The sequence below is a fragment of the Anneissia japonica genome, unplaced genomic scaffold (genome assembly GCF_011630105.1).
Source record: "Anneissia japonica isolate Jap-2015-1 unplaced genomic scaffold, ASM1163010v1 scaffold287923_len1623670_cov205, whole genome shotgun sequence".
NCBI classification, from domain to species: Eukaryota; Metazoa; Echinodermata; class Crinoidea; order Comatulida; family Comatulidae; genus Anneissia; species Anneissia japonica.
Genome location: NW_022721637.1, coordinates 795720 through 816271, shown reverse-complemented (window position 1 = coordinate 816271; position 20552 = coordinate 795720). Strand labels below are relative to the sequence as shown.

At 31.6% G+C, this 20552-nt stretch overlaps 1 protein-coding gene across 1 annotated transcript in view; it reads right to left on the bottom strand.

Moving 5' to 3' along the window:
• The window catches only part of LOC117111644, a 43568-nt gene that overhangs the window by 12863 nt on the left and 10153 nt on the right, over positions 1 to 20552 (bottom strand). Inside the window, exon 2 of the mRNA XM_033254611.1 lies at positions 3883 to 4467. Within this exon, the coding sequence (XP_033110502.1) occupies positions 3883 to 4453 (571 nt within the window). The 5' untranslated portion in view covers positions 4454 to 4467. The remainder of the gene's footprint in view (positions 1 to 3882; positions 4468 to 20552) is intronic.

The window sequence follows — 20552 nt, the reverse complement described above, 5'->3', positions numbered from 1 at the left end:
GTGGGGGGGGGGGGAGAGCCGGCAGCGCCACTAGAATCACTCGGCTGATGGATTAATAGATCTTTTTGTATGGGCAGCCTTTAGGGCCAATATACTCTACTGATTCTACTATTTTTTTGCCCTCATCTGAGCTTTTGAGGTTACGAGAACTTTTTTCAATTGTTGTCTCACTGGAAGCTTATTTGATATTTGTGGGCTATTCAATTTTTTTAATCAAAATTTTGTAAAGTATTTTATGACAGACAGTAAGTCATTAATTAATACCATATATTAATATTTTTTCAAGGTTTCTAATAAACCAAGTTGAAAGGTTAAGATAAAGGTGTCGATTTATATAGCCCAGTGGACTAACTCATATAATATATTTAGATTGCAGTTTATTAAGTGTTTTAATAATATCGGAGCAGACGAAAATTTGATCTTGTCTTGGCTGCAGGCTTAGTAAATGTGGTTCCAAAGAGACTAGCCTTTGTATAAATGTTAGTGCTACTTGACCGAAGAGATGCTATATGCACTAACGTTATTGTCAATAGTCTAGATTCCACGTCTCTTCACAATTAAGTAGTTTTAACTCGTAAGTTCAAAGTACTTGTGAAATAGCAAGGTTTATTTAGAAGATGTATGTAAATCAGAGAAAAACGACTCCAATTTAAATAAAAAATTAATCAATTAGTCAAATACAGTAAGTTATAAATTTGATAGACCGAGATATTTATTACAGTATTTATTAAAACAGACTTTTCTTTGATAAAGAGTAAAGCACTTGTAAAATCTCATTTATTAAGTGTTTATTAAATTTAGAGAAAGGAAAATATATTCTTTTTAATTCTGAATTAAAACAATTATTCCAGTATAGTAATAATAATTTAAAAAAAAGAAAATATATCCCTTTTAATTCTGAATTAAAACAATTAATCCAGTATAGTAATAATGCACTTTGTATAATTTGAGATATTAAGTGCAGTATTTATTAAGATATCATTTTCTTTGATAAAGGGTGTTTCATCATACATTGAATTGAAATTTTTAGGTAGGCTGCCCCGAGTAGTAACTAGGTCAGTTTAATAGATTTTCTTAAGCTTTTAAATCTTCAGAAGTTACAGTTACTGGATTAGCAATAGCATATATTAAATTAAACAAGCAATTAATTCATCAAGCAAGTAATCAACCAAAATATATACTGTAGTTCTTTTGAACAGTTTTAGGTTTAATTAGTTTAAAGACTGCATAATTGGCATAAAATCTGTCAATAAAGCATCTTTTTCTTGTAAACGTCATAGTTGTTATTATCGTAGGCTATTATTAGAGTGTCCTTTAAAAAACCATTTCTTTTACAACAGACAATTGGTCTAAGCAAATGTGGATAACATTGTTAAAATCTGGGATTAATCTGCATAAGGTGGATAATTGTCAATTGTGAGTAGAGAAATATAAAGCCTTGGGTCACAAACAATACCACTGGCAGTTTGCCAAGTCTAATTTAAGCGTGAACTGAAAAACTAACAATATTTGATAAAAACATAATTTACATAAAAATTCTCAAAAGGCAAAAATGAAAACATGACCCCCCTCTTACTACAAATAAAAGATTGAAAATGATTGCATATAAACAATGAAAGGAATAAATCACCAAAAACAATGAAAAACCCCCGAGGGAATGTTTGAGCTCTAGGTCCAGTCATTTATAAGTTGTAATGGTTTTGTATGCTGGTAAGGTGAAGGTTTTACCAGGCAAGTCTAGACTTGACACTTGATTTATCAACTGACAAGTTTTCACCATTCATTCCCAGGTCTTTCAAAAATGCTAAATGCAGATTGTTCAAAATGAATTTAAAGATTATTGTTCAATAAACTCCATTATGAAACCATCCACATAGATACAATCTTTGATGAAACAATAATGTGAAATATGTTGACATTAATAATAACGATAATAATAATGAGTACAGAAGCATACTACTAATGCATGGAACAGCTGTGACTATTATATAGTTCTAAATTTTAAGTTCTTTAATTGCTTCTTTTAAATTATGTATAAACTCATTTTTACAAGCTTCACCCATAAACACAAACTATTTAATTATGTATTTAATAAATTATGACTAAAAAAAGATACTATACTGTAGCTATACCTAAAAGATAAACTGACATTTATTATACACACTGAGCTAGATAATAGTTAGAGCTGCATGACTATGCATTTAGAAAAGTGTAATAATATACTACAGTTTGTTAAAAAAAAAAAGACAAAAATTAAAAACCAACAAGTCAACTCAAAGTTCTTGAGCACAGTTGACAATAATCAAGTAACCAGACCTGTACTGTATGAGGACCAAGCTTTAATTGATTTTTATGATTATTTAATTTCTGAATACAATATCATCAATTGTAAATATTGGTGAATAACTTTGGATTCTGTGTAGGCCTATATCTCAATTAGAGACTAGAAATAAATGCAGTTATGGAAATTGATAAAATAAAAATGCTCTACTGTGAAAATAGGGCCAATTATTACATTAAAAATTGTTTACAAGCGTTGATTGATCCTTTATGCAACATTCCTCATTAATGTATATAAACTGCTTATTACGTTGTTTCTTAATATGACACTGATACAACAAACCCGTTACTAAACATATTACCAGTGCTGATTGCCAGAAACTTTTTGTTTTTGGTCACTGATAAGTATTTACACAACCTACTTTCTTACTCTACAGTTACTTATCCAAAGTTTATTTTGTACAGTAATGTAAAGCGGTTTGCAAAAACCCCCTCCGTTGCCTTGAATCTCCAAAGATAAGATACGTACTATAATTTTTTCCTAATTATATAAATTTTAAGCATGTAACCATCCTATTTTACATTCATCAATAAAATTTTATTTTTATTTTGTCCTTCGTCTGAATGTTTTTGGCAAAAAAAAAGAAAACAAAATTGTATTTTTATTCCACCCTCCTCCGATCTTCAAAAAAAATAAGCATGCGAAATAAGGAATAAAAAAAAGCCTTGCCTAAGTAGTATAAGCCGTATTTTCAGAATAGAAATGAAAAAATGAGTAGGTAGCACTTGTTTGACTAACGATAATCAATGGGACTTCACCAGGTAAATTAATTTTTCAGTTTCTTATAAGTTACATTAAGTAATTTTAATATAAAAACATAAAAACTAAAATTACTTAACTAAAGCATAATACATACTCCAAGAAATTAAATAAACACCATCATGCTGGGATTCAATATTTTAACTCTTTATTGAGTCATCAATAGGAATAAAAATTTATCCAATTTTTGTTTAAAATTACTTCATTTTTTCAGTTTTTACATTAATTTTATTTATGTGTTAATGCATTTATACATAATTGTCAAGATCTAATTACCCACAAGCCCCAAAATTGACTAGTATTTTGATAATTGGGCCACCCTGGAAAACGTTTGAGCAACCCTGGGAAAATATTGGAATTGCATTGAGCATCTCCTTGTCATGTGTATCATGATCCGGAATTGAGATTCTTGCAATCTTTGTATTAAGTAAAAACAAAATATTACTATAATTAAATAAACTAAAAATAATATGATTTTATATTCTTGGTGACCTGAAGCTATTACAAAATATTGTTGGTAAATTGAGATGGTTTGTATAGTGCTTTGTTGCCTACAGTATACCTATAGGTTACTTCTGTTGTCGTACTTAAATACAGCTATTAAATAAATTAGTGAATAAACAATGTTTAACCATTCATTCTTATTTTAAGCCAAAATCTGGTAAATTTTGTAAAGATTGAAGCAAATAGGATCCGAAGATGGAAAAGCATTAGCTTCACTTTCGCTAAACAATCAGCATAGGGGTTAAGGATAGAATTTTAGAAAGCAAATAAATCCTTACCTTGTGCTAAAAGTCTACGCCTTGCCATGTAACCATATCCACTAGCATTGTTCATTCGTATAGTAACATGCGTTCTAATATAGAACGATGGACTCGTCGGCGGAGTTTGTGTTGAGGTTGTTAATAGTCCGTGTGGAGCTGATCCATACCCGGAAGACATGGGTGAACCAATGTCCCAGTTTGTTATAGTGTGTACAGGCGATGCCCGTTGGACGGGCGTTGAATATGTCCTACATTGTGTGGGAATATGTATGTGTGATGGACTTGGTGCAGACTGCGTGGAATGCGTAGGTGATGATGAGGGTATACAAATTGGTGATGATATTAAAGGGGGGCTAACTGGTTGATCGGATGTCTCCGATTGGAGGAACACATCCTCGTCTTCTTCGTATATGGTCTCATCATCCGTGAGGCATATGCTTTCATTGTCGCTCTGCATCTTTATGGGTACGGTGTGCACATCTACGACAACCCAGTTGTCACTGCTGTCCGTTTCTCCTCCTCCACCTCCTCGTCTCTTCTTGTGTAGGCCTTTAACACGTGTTGTAATTTCCACTTCAATATCGTTCATAATATGGTTATGCTCTAAAATGTGAAAAGAAAAAAAATCCATATATTATTTACATTAAATTTTCATTTTTTATTTATTTAGAAATTAAGAGCCAAAAGGCAACATTGATCTTGTAGTGATTCTACTGGTTTTGGCATCTGTTGTTTTTTCCAAAAATTAGTATGAAACGGCAGGTGACCAGACCTCAAGTTAATTATCAAATTTTAACGTGAAAAATTTGAAAGGTGAAATTACAGAATTGGTACAGATGGTTATTCTGGTGTGAAAAAAATCAATTATGAAGTATCCCTACCACTGATTTTGAGCATAAGGCCCAATAAAAAAAATATTATGTCTTCTATTTAATGGATATGCCACATAGGATAGTGATTAAGCTCACTGACTGGCATATCCTTGGTGCTTGTGCCTAAAGAAATGAAATGAAAATGAAATGGTACTGAAAATTTTTTTTTTTTTTTTTTAATTTTTAAAAAATTAAATAGTCAGTAGATACTGTTTGTATTATCTCATTCATGTTTTACTTTGAAAATCAATGCACCAGCAAACAACCCAAGGGTGATATTTGGCTTTAGCAAAATAAAACATAAAAAAAGGATCCTTTCCTCATCACTTTTCCAGCCTAGATAGGATGATTCACTAATAATATTTTTTATAGGGCCTAACCCTTTCTGTTTTTACACAACCTACCACCTTCCAAACACTAGCTTAAATCACATCTCTCCTATGTCTCCAATATTCTTCTCATCCTAAACCCTCGCTCCACACATTAAATTTGTAACATGCACAGAAAATTATAGTCATTTGGACAGCGCTTGTATAATAGTATGCTGTAATGGATCATACATAATTGTATCAATATTTGATACATGCACCCCTACCATGTAATGGTTTCTCCAGGCCCAACTTTATCCTCCAGTGAGTAAAAACCGAGCAATGTGGCCTGAAGCAATGAAGCCATTAACATACACAACTGGACCCTTTTCATGATTAAGACTTAAGATTTTTTGCATTTATAGTACTTTCAAAAGCAAGCCTTACAAAACACTTCCCATTTTACATAATTCAGGTCATTTGGTAAAATAATGTCAATTATTATAAAAGCATAACCAAATAAATTTAACAAACACTTCTAGCAGTACCAGGCACTATTCATATTCTTGGGTGGAGACTGCTAAGCGTAGCTGGTACACAGTAGAATGCTACAATTCTACGAATACCATTTGAAAACATTAATAGGAACGGTTCACTTTTGATATTTACTGAATAATTAAAAACAAAGAGAAACCTTGAATGTCATGGAGAGGTCAACATCATCTTTGTATGCGCGATTAAGTTAGGGCATGTCTAGACACGATAATTCTACATCTAGCGAAATACATTATCAACATAGAAATTGGATTTACTCCTTTGTTTACAGTAGGTGATCGATTAGAGAGAACAAGTATCTATAAATAAAATGGCAAGTAAGAAAGCAAGATGATGCAAGGTTTAAAATTTGAAATGTAAGCAAATAGCCATGCTCATTATAATAAAATACTATTTGTACTTAATAATACATTGGTGGCCCTCAAAATCAATAAGAGTGCTTTATTCACAAGGAATAAAAGAAAGGATACAAATAAACTAATAAAGCATAAAAATAACATAATCTCAATTGTTGCTTATTACAAGAAATACAAAAAGGACAATGATTTAAGCATAAAATAACAAAAGTGTATAAAACTATTTAGAAACACCTTTTTTTTTAAACAAAATATTCAGTAATACATTTCATAAAATCACTTTTTTGAAAGAACACAATGCCAATGACTATGAATAGGCCTAATGAATAAAGAATACAAATACCGACCTACTTAAAGCCATCTACGGAATGCCCTCCAAATGATTTTAAATTGATATTTTGCATCCAGACCAAGGTGTAGTATTATAAGGTGATGTCCTTTGCAGTATGTGCCTTACGGCACTAGGAGGTGGGGTACCGAATACATATGTTGAGAGTCGAAAAGATAGAAAACTAGTGACAAGATGACGGTTGCAACAGGTGAGGTACACTAACAGTATATTGGAATAATGTGATGGCAATAATTATGACAGCTGGATGACACAGGTCACTCAATAACGACTAAGAACCAGTTAAGACAGATACTGAGACAGTGAGTCAGACAATAAGGTAGACTGGAATGAAGGTGATTGATTATTATGTGGCAGGTAGTGGACATTCCTAATTAGTAATCATGAAGGTGACGATGATTGTGATCGTAATCACGAAAGTGATGGCGGTGGTAATGATGATGATGATAGTAAAAATGATGAGGGTATTGATTATATCATTTTCCCATTGATAAAGATGCTAGTGATTATAATGATACAAATGAAGATAATGATGATGCAGATAAAGATGATACAAATGAAGATGATGGTAAAATGATGACTATAATGATGCTTACTATAATGATGCTAAAGATGATGATTGATGCTAACGATAATGATGATTACGCTAATGATAATAATGATAATGATGTTGATGTTAAAGATAATAATAATGATGCTAAATGATGCTAATGATAATGTAATAATTATTATAATTATTATATTATTATTAATGATGGCAAATCATGTGCTTATTTTCTTTTTAATTACATTTTTCATTAGTACCCAATGGTTTGCAGCTACAAATACAATACAGTACAGTATGTGCTGCACTAAAAGAGCAGTTGTAACACCTGGAAGACAAATGGCCATATTGCTTGGCTTCTCTGCATATAATTAGCATACAATAGACTACAGGTATTCAGGAAGCAGCATCCCAATCTGAAACTACTGTTTACATGAAGTATTTTACTACCACTTGGCAAACAAAATAAATTTAGTTTAGAAATTAATTTCATAATAGATCTTGAGTTTATAGCTTTAATAGCTTGAAATACGTTATGACCAGGTTATAAACAAATCTGAAATATCAATGAAAAGAGTATAAACTGAAAAGCAATGATCAAAACGAAGAACAAGAAAGATTAAATGATCTGTAAGGCCAAGTGAAAAAGAAGTAGTTTCTCATCCAAATATTTTGAAATAAGAAGAATGAGAGCACTTTTTATTAAACTCTGAAATGGCAAATCCAAGATGCTTGATGGGAAATGGCTACTGTACTACATTCTCACTTTTACCAAGTAGACATCTGAATAATTGAGAGAGGAATTTTACAATTTGAGTAATTTTTGTAAAAATTTTGTAAAATAAAAAAACAAAAACTGGTGAGGCATAGGAAATGGATGCACGCAGGGACGAGAAACTAGTAATTTTGTTATGGCCTAATATGTAAGCTGAATCTTACCTGCAACTCTTGTCAATTATTGGATAATATTTAACTACTGTAAGAACCTATTTAATACATGTTGCATGAGACTGGCCTGGAGCTGACTATTATTTTTTTTAGTATACTGAGTTGACTATTATTTTTTTAGTATATTGAGTTGACTATTATTTTTTTAATATACTGAGTTGGCCCTTCAAGTCATTTGTAAATCAGACTCACCACAATTAGGTGATGGAAATCAATTATCTACACTTTTTTTTTTTATAAGAACCAGTAAAATTTTGCTGAGACTCAGTGTTCTTATCTTTTGGCCAATTTCAGGCTCAAAATGTTCTTATGTTATACACTTTTCAAACATAGAAAATTATTATTGTACAGCAGTATACACTGCATTGGAATGTAGGTAAAAGTGGCCCCGGAAAAAATGGTCCCTGAAAAAATGGCCTCTAAAAAAAATGGCCACAAATGACAGGTATATCTCTGTACTGTATTATAGAGAGTATTACATAGTCACTAACTGCACATAAGGTACATATATAATTTTTTGGTTTTTCTAGTTTTTAAAAATTAAAATCTCATTTGACATTTTACCTCAGCCTCAAATTGTTCTTATTTTCTTCTTAATTTTTAAGCAATTTCAGCCTCAGTGTTCATATAAAATGTGTTCTTATAAAAAAAAAGTGTACTAAAGAAACATTTCATGGTTTAAGTAGAAAGCCTCAAATTAGGCGGGCTCATACTTATTTAGTGTTAGATCAAGACTGGTATTTTTTATTTTTGACAAAGGTTAACACTCAATTGGTCAAATCATCTTGGATGGCTAGATAAAATTCTGCTCCTTGTAGGACTTGAACCCAGGAACCTCATATTTAAGGGTGGGCCTCTATCAAACTAGAGCTCTGCCTGTGTAATTTTTTTAAAAATAAAATTGATAGTAAGCATATTGCATGGCAATGGGTTTTCGAATTTTTGAATTTCTTTTTTGTTAATCTAATTTTTGTATTTCGCCCGATCAAAATGTTTTTCACTTTAAGAATTAACTCACTTCTACACAAGGCTGATCGGGATGCTGTGAATATTGTGTCATTGAAAGCTAATATAGAGAAAGATATGAGCTTATAGTCATTTTTGCAAGACAATTGAAAGCATGCAGTAGAACTCGGCAAAAGCTATGGTTGTTGAAGTACGAATGACGTGAACGTGTCTGATTGTGAGTCATTGACCTGACGAACATTCACCATCACGTACTACGTGTGAAGACAATCCTTGTTTTAATTATTGATTAATACATGATTAATTAATCACAATGTGTCTATTAAAAAAAAGACTAATATTATAAATTAAACAATAATAATACAATAACATCAATCAAAAAAAATCAATAAACAGCAATTCTCATTATCAACTTTAACATATTTTGTTGAATATATCACGTGTAAATGTTGTAATATGTTTTAACTCATAAAGAATTGTACATATTAATAACATAGTCCAGATTTAATTTATCAAGTTGTTAGAAGTGGAGTTAAATAGCTTAGTGGTTATGATGCTTGCCTTCCAATCCCAGGGTCATGGGTTCAATTCCTGTCAGTGTTGCAGGATTTCTTCTCACAACCAAACAACTCCACTCCCTAAACCTCATACTGTGATTTAGTTTGTGTAAAGCATTGTGTGTGTATGATTGTCTTGTGAAAGGAATTATTATCTACAAAGTACGACAGTGATAATATTCGCTATTGACAATCCTTGGTGCATGTGTTGTGTGCCTAAATAAAAAAAAAATAATAATAATAATAATTTAAAAAAAACCTGTTGACTTTTTTACTTACTAAACAAGGACCCTAGAATTGGAAAGCAAGTAACTTAACTACCTGCTAAGATTCCACTCCAGCAACATTGCAGGATTTGAACCCAGGACCCTAGGATTGGAAAGCAAACATCTTAACTTCCCTGCTAATGTTCCACTCCAGCAACATTGCAGGATTTGAACCCAAGACCCTAGAATTGGAAAGCAAGCAACTTCACCCTGCTAAGGTTCCACTCCAGCAACTTTGCAGGATTTGAACCCACGATCTGGGAATGGAAGGCAGGCATCTTAACGACGTGCTAAGATTTGAACTTTTTTTTTAATGTTTCAATCAAAATAAATTTTTATTCAATCAATTTCCTTTATCATATATTTTTTTTTACAATTCTCAATTCAATGATTGATTGAAAAGGCATCAAGTACAAGCAAGCTTTAAGTTTTGATGTCCTACAAAGAAAGAACAATAATAACTACAAAATAAAAATAAAAAGATAATAATAGAAGACGATTCATTTATAAATCAAGATTCTTAAAAAAGGGTAATGATAGTATCCCTGAGATTGAAAGAAAAGCATCTTAAGCACCAAGTACTAAGCTTCACTCAAACTTTTAAATAGCTCTGTAAATTCCTAAATTTAATATCATGGTGCTACAGTTAGCAATCGATGTATGCTATCCACAGATCACTACCTTGTTTTTTTTTTGTACTACATTGAAAGGCAAAATACCCTAACTTGGAAATATGAATTTTCAAGCAAAAACACAAGTGGTATATGATACATTAGGTCATCTCTCATATAGTGGACCTATCACTCAGAACCATTACTATAGCAACAAATAGGTTAAGGACACTCAGGCCTATATACACTGTTGAGGCAAGATGACACTATAGATCAATGTAATTAATCATATTGTATATTCCTCATAAATTAAAATACATTCCTTCCTACAAGATACTTGTATTATACAATAATAACTAAAGAGAGCCTGGAATTTATGATAATGCTTTCACCTTGTAAGAAAGAATATATTTAGAAGTCGACATCTGCGATGATTCACCGCTATAAATGATAACAATCTTCCTGGCATACTACAAGAGAAAGGCATGTGGACGAACGACGTGGCAACAAATACGTCATCTGTATTGGCGATCATGATTTATACTTCAAGTCGTGATTTGAATAATTCAATGAGCTATGCGATAGTTAGTCCTTAGTGCGCCTTCCTGTTAACATTAATTTGTAGCCCATGCTCATCCTCGTTTAAAATGTAAACATCCTGGGCTCCCACCGCATTTTTGCATGCTTATTCCCACCATTTATCACGCATAATGAAACTACGGAAATTAGGTGATGTGAAAGAGGGAAACAAACTTGGATGAAAGCACTTTCAGAAGGCCCGTTAAAAATAATGCAACTGTCAGCCTTGCTGCCCAGTATAAAGATATTCTGCAATCAATTCTAACAGTCTCATTACTTTTGGTAGTATAGTTTCAGACATCTAAATCTTCTGGTAGGATGCGAAGGAATGTGTAGACTCAGTAATTATAATATTAAATATACATTAGAGTTTATAGCACTAAGTAATCAAGTGCTACTGTAACTCTAATATATAATTTGACACTCACAAATCAAAGTTTTACCTTTAGGAACTGCTGCAATGAGTCGTCCAAATTTAAATATATAATATAAGTTTAAAAGGGATACAGTATCTAGTGTAAATCTTTTATATTCAGATTTTTTTTAATTAAAAAAAATGATGGTATAACAAAATTAGTAATAATAATAAGATATAAACTTCATGATTAGTGTTTGGAATCACTATTTACTGTTTTTACTGTATATTGTTTATTTTGATTCGTTTCACATGTATTGTTGAACAGATCATTCCGAAACTAGCCAATTCAAGGATGGAATCTACTATACAAAGACAGTGGGGATCAAACCAAGATTTGAACCCAAGATCTTGAAATTGTGAGATGGGCATTCTAATCATCAAGCCACAATTCAATGCCAATATTATATTGTAATATGACATAATGTGACTAATGACGCAAGGCCAAATTACATACCATACAGACATCACAAATGTATAGATACATTATACAAAGGCAACATATGAATTTAAAATACTGTAAAGGAAGCAGGCAAGAAACAAGAGTGAGGAAAACATATCTGGACTTCGTTGAGCAACACTACAGTTACCATTGATTGGTTAACTGACCATTGTTAATAATACAGACAAAAGATCCACGCAGATAAAATAAGAATTGGCGCACTGCCAAAATGGTTTCATAATATTGTTACCATGGAGGCAATTGTGTAAACTTAGCCCTGACCTCCGACTTAGTGTTCGTATGATAAGAAAAACTTGACTAAACGTATGATTGACGGGAAATTTAGGAGGGGGTGTTTGTTCTATTCAACGCCTAGGGTGCATCATGTCATTAAACATGATTTTATTGTCCTTAATGTGATTGGCTTTTGAATCACCCTAGATTCTCAGCACAAAACAATGCTTTAAGATTAAAAGTGGTGGTTACAATATGTGGTAATTTAATGTGAGCCTGAATTAATCCTATCAATCATATTGTAAACCAAAACATCCTGAAGCAGTTTACCACAATTCCTGCTGTGACGGAACTGAAGGCCTCAATTTCATATCAAAACTGCCTGCCAACTTAAAACATCATTCAACAGATGAAATAAAATTGATAGGTAATTCTCTTATTTATAATTCATTTTATTCCTTTCAGCACAAATAATAAAAAGTGAATAGCAAACGTAAAACAAAAATGCTGATGAAGTTAACAGGAACCGAGTCAATTCTTTTTTTCTACAGAAAAATGTACTTCTTTCTTTTTTTTTTTCTTACTTTCCAAAAGGGAGGGGGGCCCAGCCCCCTTAAATCCGCCCCATTAAGCTCTGTCCACACTATAAAAAGCAGCCATACTGCCCATACATAGTCATGACCATATTTAGGCATGTCACATATATTTGTCAAATATAATGTGATAGTTAGGACAAGGTTTTACAGTGCACATGATTGCACATAACAAAGGGTCACTTTAAAAACGATTTTGTCATAAATTTTTTTTTTTTTTTAAAGATCTTAGTATATGAATGGTCTAATAAATGAGATGAGTTGATAATGATTAGTAAAATGGGTGTGGCACACAATAAAGTGTAAAGTTCACTCACACATATCATCGCCCACAACCAATAATATTGCAAAAGACCAGAATTAGGTTTTGTATGGCACGATGCCAATGTATCAACAGCAATATGCTTCAAACAATTGGAACAATTACTAATTGCCAGTCGACGTTTACCTATATACAACAGATTATTCAATAGACCCGTGGATCAAAATACCACAAAACACTATATTAACACTTTGGCATAGTGCCATGTCGTAAAGTTCAATTTAATGTAAATGCCAAAACAGAAAGAACATTTATAAAACAACTGACTTATGATTAGAAAAAAAAAACAATCGCCTTTGTTGGAAGAATGGAAAACTACAAAGGTGAGAATTTTAAGCAGTTATCCACATCTCTCCATTGTTAGAACAAAGTGCTCATAAATGAGGGCGCTATTGATGATGTCACAGAAATACTAGCAGTAATATTGTGGGCAAGCCTAAAATACTATAGTAAACAAAACTGAGACAGAAATCCTTACTCATCAATAAATAATAGAAACCTCCCACTCATAACAGTCCACATAAAAAGTGATACAGAGCTCCTACGCAATAATGAACAGTATTTCATCATAGATAATATACAAATTAATCATTTGATTTTTAAGTCATTATATATATTTAGCTAAAATAGCAAGTTACTTGCCAAATACTTAGGGTATAATAAACAATGTGATATTTTATTGGTCTCACCATCAGCCTTCTGGGAGTGGAGCTGTTTTAGTCATGATTTTTGACTATTATTTATTTTATGTAATAGTGAAGAATATCCTAAAATTACCATTTTAATAAAGGAAAAATTATAACTTAATCAAGGGCGGATCTATAACTGTAGGATTTTGATATTAAGAGGAGAGGAATGGGAACAAGGAAGGCCATTGTTTTGCAAATTTTTTTTTTAAACAAAATTTATATTTTAATAAGGAAAATATAACAAGATCAACGAAAATCTAGGATTACATACAGGAGATTGGTTGACATTTTTAAATCTATTTCAATAGGGAAATTTTCAATTTTTGTAGTGAACACATGAATGTGCCACTGCAGATAAAATAATTGGGGAAGAAAATACATATTGCCTACATTAAGTCTTACTTTCACAGACAGACCAAGATATGGATCCATGACAAACTTAAAGAAAAATCTCTTTAGACAAGGAATAGATGTTATTGCGTCAAGACTGGCTCCTTCGGGTCTTATTACAGAGCTGGTAATTCTTGAGCATCAAATTGTAGCAGGTTTGTTTATACGACTACATTAGGCCTCTGTTCCGGTGTTAATCTAGCACGTTTGATAGTGTCAATTGTGGTGTAGGTTTCATGTACAGCTAGAGTTGAAATGAAGTTCATGATGAAACGGAGGGGAGGAGGAGGAAGAAGGAAAAAGGAAGAAGAGGAAAAGGATGATGATGGTAGCCAGGAATATGGTGCTGGCGATGATGAAGGTGATGATCATGTTATGATGGCACATGATGACGAAGTGTAGCAAAGTATTTTGTTCTATAAGTAATTTGTAAGTCTTGTAAAAGTTGAGTTACTTCAGTTTGGTACATGCTTTTCATAATGCTAACATTATTTTTTAAATTTTAAATTTAGTTAAGTTTTTAGTTTTGTTAGTTAAGTTAATTTTAAATATTATACTTTTTTATGTTTCTCTTTTGCCTTTACTGTATGTTTTGATGATGGAGCAAGGCCAGTTTACTGTTAGGGCTCGTGCCTATTCCTTGCTCCTGGCAAGATTGTACTTATACTTTGTTGCTGAATAAATATTATTAATTATTCTTATTACAAGTTATATAAAATTTGCAGTACTTATTCAAATAATGTTATTAGTACCAAGTGATGTGCTTGATACAGATGTGATTAAAATTATTTCGACAAAAACGACTAATTTTTAAACGACAATGTTTTTCTAGTGTACTCCCTGCTCTTCCCCCAGGGTATTCTACGAAAACGATAAATATAATTGGCGAGCCATAAACGACGATGAGGATTTTCATTTTATTATCATTATTACCACTTCTAATCTCAGTTGATTATTCAGCTCTTAAAACTACAGCTTAATAACAGATATCATTGCAGTCACATTATTGATTTGTAATTAATTCCATTTTATCGGCTTCTAGTCATCCATCCTGACAGGAAAAGATATGTTTCTGGTAATATAATACAAAGCAAAGTCTTGCACAATACGATATCAAAGCCAACAGGTGAACTATTGTGCAAGATGAAAAGAATTATTTCGGTTTCACCGAAAGCAATCTCCAGTATCAAAACCAATCAAGCTTATTCCATCACAGATCTTTTTATTAATTATAAAATATCAAAAGGAACATTTACAAATTGATCCAAATGACAAATACGCACAACCCCAGTTTTAGTATCCAGTGCCAAAAAATATGTCTTAAACGATGGTAGTCTAAAAAAACAATCTTGCCTGAAACAAGAATTTCAAATTTCAATTTTGATTTCTGCTGTCTTTAGCAGCAAATTACTTTGTCAGTTTAAACATACCCGCACGCCATATAAACACGTTGAAGAATAAAATGCGGGTTACATAGATATAACCACATAAACACGTGGGACTGTGAATTTAACCATTTGGTAGTGACTGCCCAAGGTCTTGGATCAACCTTTATTCCACAGGCAGTAATAATAAAACAGCTGATTACATGTCGCACATCTAATTGCGCTTTAATAATATTATCACTATTGGACTCTTTCTCATTAGGGACAATTCTGCATGCTTTTAATGCTGCCATTTATAAACGTGTGTGTTGTTATACAAACCGTGCATTCATAACGATGAAAATTCAAAGTACATTGACATCAATTTAATTGTAACAGGGTCGTGTGCCTAATTGGCATCAATCTCATTACATATACTGTAAAGCACATGGTCATTCCAAGGGAAATCCCCTAATATTACATCACACGCCTTCAGTTTTCTAATTAGTTACAATCAAGACGATGATGCCGTTAGAGAAGATAGACAAGCTCCCGAATGAGCCACACCCATAAACGCAATCTACATCTGGCGAAAAGTCAGACGTTACATGTTGCTACTACAACAATGTTGATTGAACTATGACCTACCTATTAATTATTATTTTATTATTCACTCACTTGTCAAATGAGAACAAAGAGATGATCATGGAACAAACAAATCAACCATATCTAAACAATGTACTTAAAAGAAAACCACAAATTGAACAATCAGTTAAGATAGTCCAGAATAATGGTGGATTATATAAAACCTTTTTTTTTTTTCAATAATCTCTTTTCTTCAATTTGTGGTTTGTTTATAGTAATAATCAGCAAATCAATCCAGTGCAATCACTCAAAACAGTTTAGGATCGGAAAAGAGGAGTAGAAAAAATTATAGAGACTCTGTGTCTGCTGGACTATGCTACTACAACATCATTTTATTATTGTTACTGATTGGTCAATCATATACGGTTCATGGTCGTTAATTAGGAAACACCACTTTGCTAAGTAATACATTGAAAGAATAAAATAATGATTGGTACCTAAGAATGATCACCTATTTATCAGAAAATTGGGCACAAAACATTGAAAATAATTCTAATTCTACTTTTATATATTTATGATTGATGTGTATGCTTGCTTCTGATAAGCTGAGATATGTATGAATGTACGTAAATTAAGCTGCAGGTACATTACAACCATTCCGAATGGACAGCCAAGGATGATGTAATTTAACAGAGGTACTGATGGATGAATATAAGCTCAAAATGAATTATGAAGGAGTTTACTCATGAAACTACAAACTATATTGGCCTGGATTTCATTCACCTTTTTCACAAGGATTTGATGTGGATTAATTTTATAAAACATAAATAATTAGTAGAGATGGAAGATGATCTATAAACTGAAAGGTTGGATGTATTAGCATAATTTTACTCTATATAGTAAGTTATGTATACTGAGTGATATGGATGTGAGCTTTGTGTTATCTGCATTTATGTTTACATTTATGTTATTTACATGCACAATTGTCTTTAGGTGCACATGTGTGCTTATGTGTTACATATTACATGGTATGGTGCACATGTTATGCTTTAAGTTTTACATGCACATGTGTTTACATGCACTTGTTGTGTTTAGGTGCACATGTGTTTACATATTACATGGTTTTATTAAGTACACATGTTGTACTTATGTGTTTACATGCTTACAGTATGTGTTTACATATTACATGGTGTGTTTAGGTGCACATGTTGTGCTTATGTGTTACTATGTGTTTACATAATACATGGTGCATTTTGGTGCACATGTTGTGTTTACATATTACATGGTATGTATAGGTGTATGTTGTATTTACATGCTCATTTAGTGCACATGTTAGGTGTGTTTAGCAGTGTTTATATGCACATTTCGTTAAGTGTACATACTATGTTTTGTGCACATATAAGTATATTCGTGTGTACATGTTGCGTACACATGTATGTGTTTACACATGGTTAATTATACTTTGTGAGGAGATTCTTTAATATTTTGTGCATGTGCTACGCATACAATCCTGATCAACTGTATGCAATTGAACTTGCAGCATGCATTTGCATATGCTTTTTTGTTGCTAAAACAGCCATTTAGCTATGGTTAGACCACCTTGATTTGTGTATGTTTGTGGCTTTTATATTGTTGAAGGAAGGAAACCACAGACTCACCCAAACAGATGTGCTCACTTTGCAACATCCAATTCAAAGTTTTTCATTCACAAAAAATAAACATTTAACTCAGTTTTAACAGACAATGCAACTTGACTTGGTTTAACAAACACCATAGGGCAAGAGTTTATAAGTCAAAGGTCATTATGTGTAAGATAATGACTTATCGATAAGCTACTTAAGGGGGTAGCAACACATTTTGTCATCGTTCACTTTGAACTTAAGTTCATGATTTTATGCATGCTGAAATGATGATCATCCTGAGCTCCTTCGTATCTGATTGGCTGTGACAAAGAACATGGCCTCATTTTCAAATCTGAACATACCTATTGATTTTTGCATCCTATTTGTAAAATGCATTATGATATAAAGAGTATACCACCGCTTCAAACATTCAAGAATCTTTAATGATTCTTTTTAGAGAAAGTGTTAGCACATTTACAGATGTGTTAAATCTGTTTATAACATGCTGACACAAAAACAGATGTTTACAAATGGTGTAATAGTGACCTTGGTGAGTAACCTTCATCCCAGATCAAAGTCAATGATTGGTAAACACTACAATACAATGTTTATGCCTCAATAGTATAATATACTTTGCCAATGATACTATGTTATGGCAATGAAGTTCCAAAAGGGGACAGCTGAGAATTGGAGCACATCATGTGTTTATATGGTGGAATACATAGGTAGTAAAAATCATAAATCATAATAAAGATAATCATCAAAATTATTAAATTTAAAAGAAAACAACAATTTGGTGATTTCATTTCTTTCCATTATTGAAATATGTAAAAATGTATGAAGAATATAAACAATTCATTCATATTTATAATTAGAGAATGTAAATATATATATTGTTGATCTATTCCTACCACTGAGCAGAAAGATGATGTAACAATATGTTTAATGGATTAAAAAAAAAACCTGACAATGATTTGAAATGCTAAAAAACTAAAATAGAAACCCTCTTGTTTTAACAATGCTGAAGTAATTTAAATAGCTTTGAAATAGATAATCGCACAATGTGTGAAACTACTTGTAGATCACATGTGTATGGTAGGGAAAGCACTTGCCCTATGCCACAGATACAAAAATAAATTAAATTTTATGATTATTATTGGATATTATACAGTAAACATGAAAACAGACAAGAAAACAAAACCAATGAAAATAATGAGTAATAATAATTATGAAATAGAACATTGGGTTGAAATTATAACAATGCAGTAATAATAATATAAGTTCTGGTTTTTATAGAATAGTTGAATACGGTACATTACACAATGCTCAAAGAATGTATCTATTTAGCTCTTAGATTTGTGAAACAACAATGATTCTTGGAAAAATAACTTCACTGGGTGTTGATACTAATAGCCTAATAATTGTCTATCATAATAAAAAAATAAATGTGTTTTCAACTGAATTTAAAAAAAAACAAAAAAACAAAGGTAATCTGACAAGCTACTGTAAATGCAGAAATAGCACAAAGTATAAACAAATATCATTATTTTGTTATTAAAGCGCTGAAATTAAAAAAAATGTATACAAACTTTACACACACACAAAATATATTTAAACCGAAGTCAAATTCCAATAGGATCATGTATGATTTACAGCATAAGTTCACATCTCATTTCTGGTTTCAATTCACAAATAAACAATTTTGTACACACAGTATATAAATAAAACTAAGTAAAGAGTATATAGTAATTACAGTATTTTGTACAATAACTTAAAATTTCTTAAATACAAATTAAATTATCAAAATTGTTGACATAAAATATCTATTCAGAATAGAAAGAATAACTTACATAAAATATGTAAATTTAAAAACGGAGATACTGTAATTAGCATCTAGGTCCTTCAATTGCTGCTTGCAAAATTGACTGGTTAAAATCTTGTTGGAACTGTTAATTACTACTAATGAGGTGCTAAAAACCAACAGTCAGACTCCTCACAAACTAGGGTGCTATAATTTAAATTGAGTAATTGATGACTGCTTGAATGGTACCAGACATTTGATCGCATAAACATCATTCCAAGCTGGGCACTACTGTATTGTCATCATGTTATAGAGAATGTTACCGAAGTGTGATATTTTTTCTGTTGCGCAGATTCATCCAATTACAAAAAAGGTTACTTGGGTCCTAACTAGACCGCCTCCTCATTGGATACTGAGAACAAAACAACTGGTTGACCTTCATTTTTGACAAGGGTCTTAAATTTGACATTTTGCCAACGCTAACTATTCCTAGGCCCTTTGGCCAATAGGTAACAGCTAAACAAACCTGATCGCGTGACAATGTATGAATAATTTAAAAGCTTTTTAAATAGACACACCCCTATAATTTTGACATGTTTCTCAAATAATGGTAGATTCATACATAATGACTATCCTGAGGAAAATCACAAATTGATGACGTAATTAAATTGGTGGATTAACAAGTTAATAAAATATTTACTTTCTATGGATGATTCAGCACATAGCAATGAGGATAATATTTAAACTGAAGGATAATTAAGAAATATCATTTCAATACAAATAAATGTACTTTTCTTTCTTAAACATTTTTCCTTATCAATTATTTAATTTTATCTTTTTAAGCTATGTACTAATCCTCCATGGTCTATACTTTATATTGTGCTGTTAAATTTTATGATTATGAAATTTATGATTTAGGCTTTCTGAACTAAATTGTAATTTCAGTAAAAATATGAGAAAAAAAAATGGGGATGACTTATCAGCCATAGTATTTCATTACATTTTAATTTTACCACTCATTTCTCTATTTAATTTATTCAGTTTTATAATTTACAAAATGAATATCAAATATTATAATCGTGCTATTATATTTATCTCAGGAATAAATCATTTTTAGAATCCTATGTAATTTTTTGTTATCAATTAGTCAACAACAAAACTTGTACATGGAGAAAAACTGCATACCAAAATGTTTACAAATGGAATTGGGTACAAGCCAACAAATGTATTCCTCTGTACTTTTATATAGTAGGTTTAGCAATAAGGGAAAAAAAACTGCTAGAGTAGAATGTATAATTATAAGCAAGTTATATCTATGGC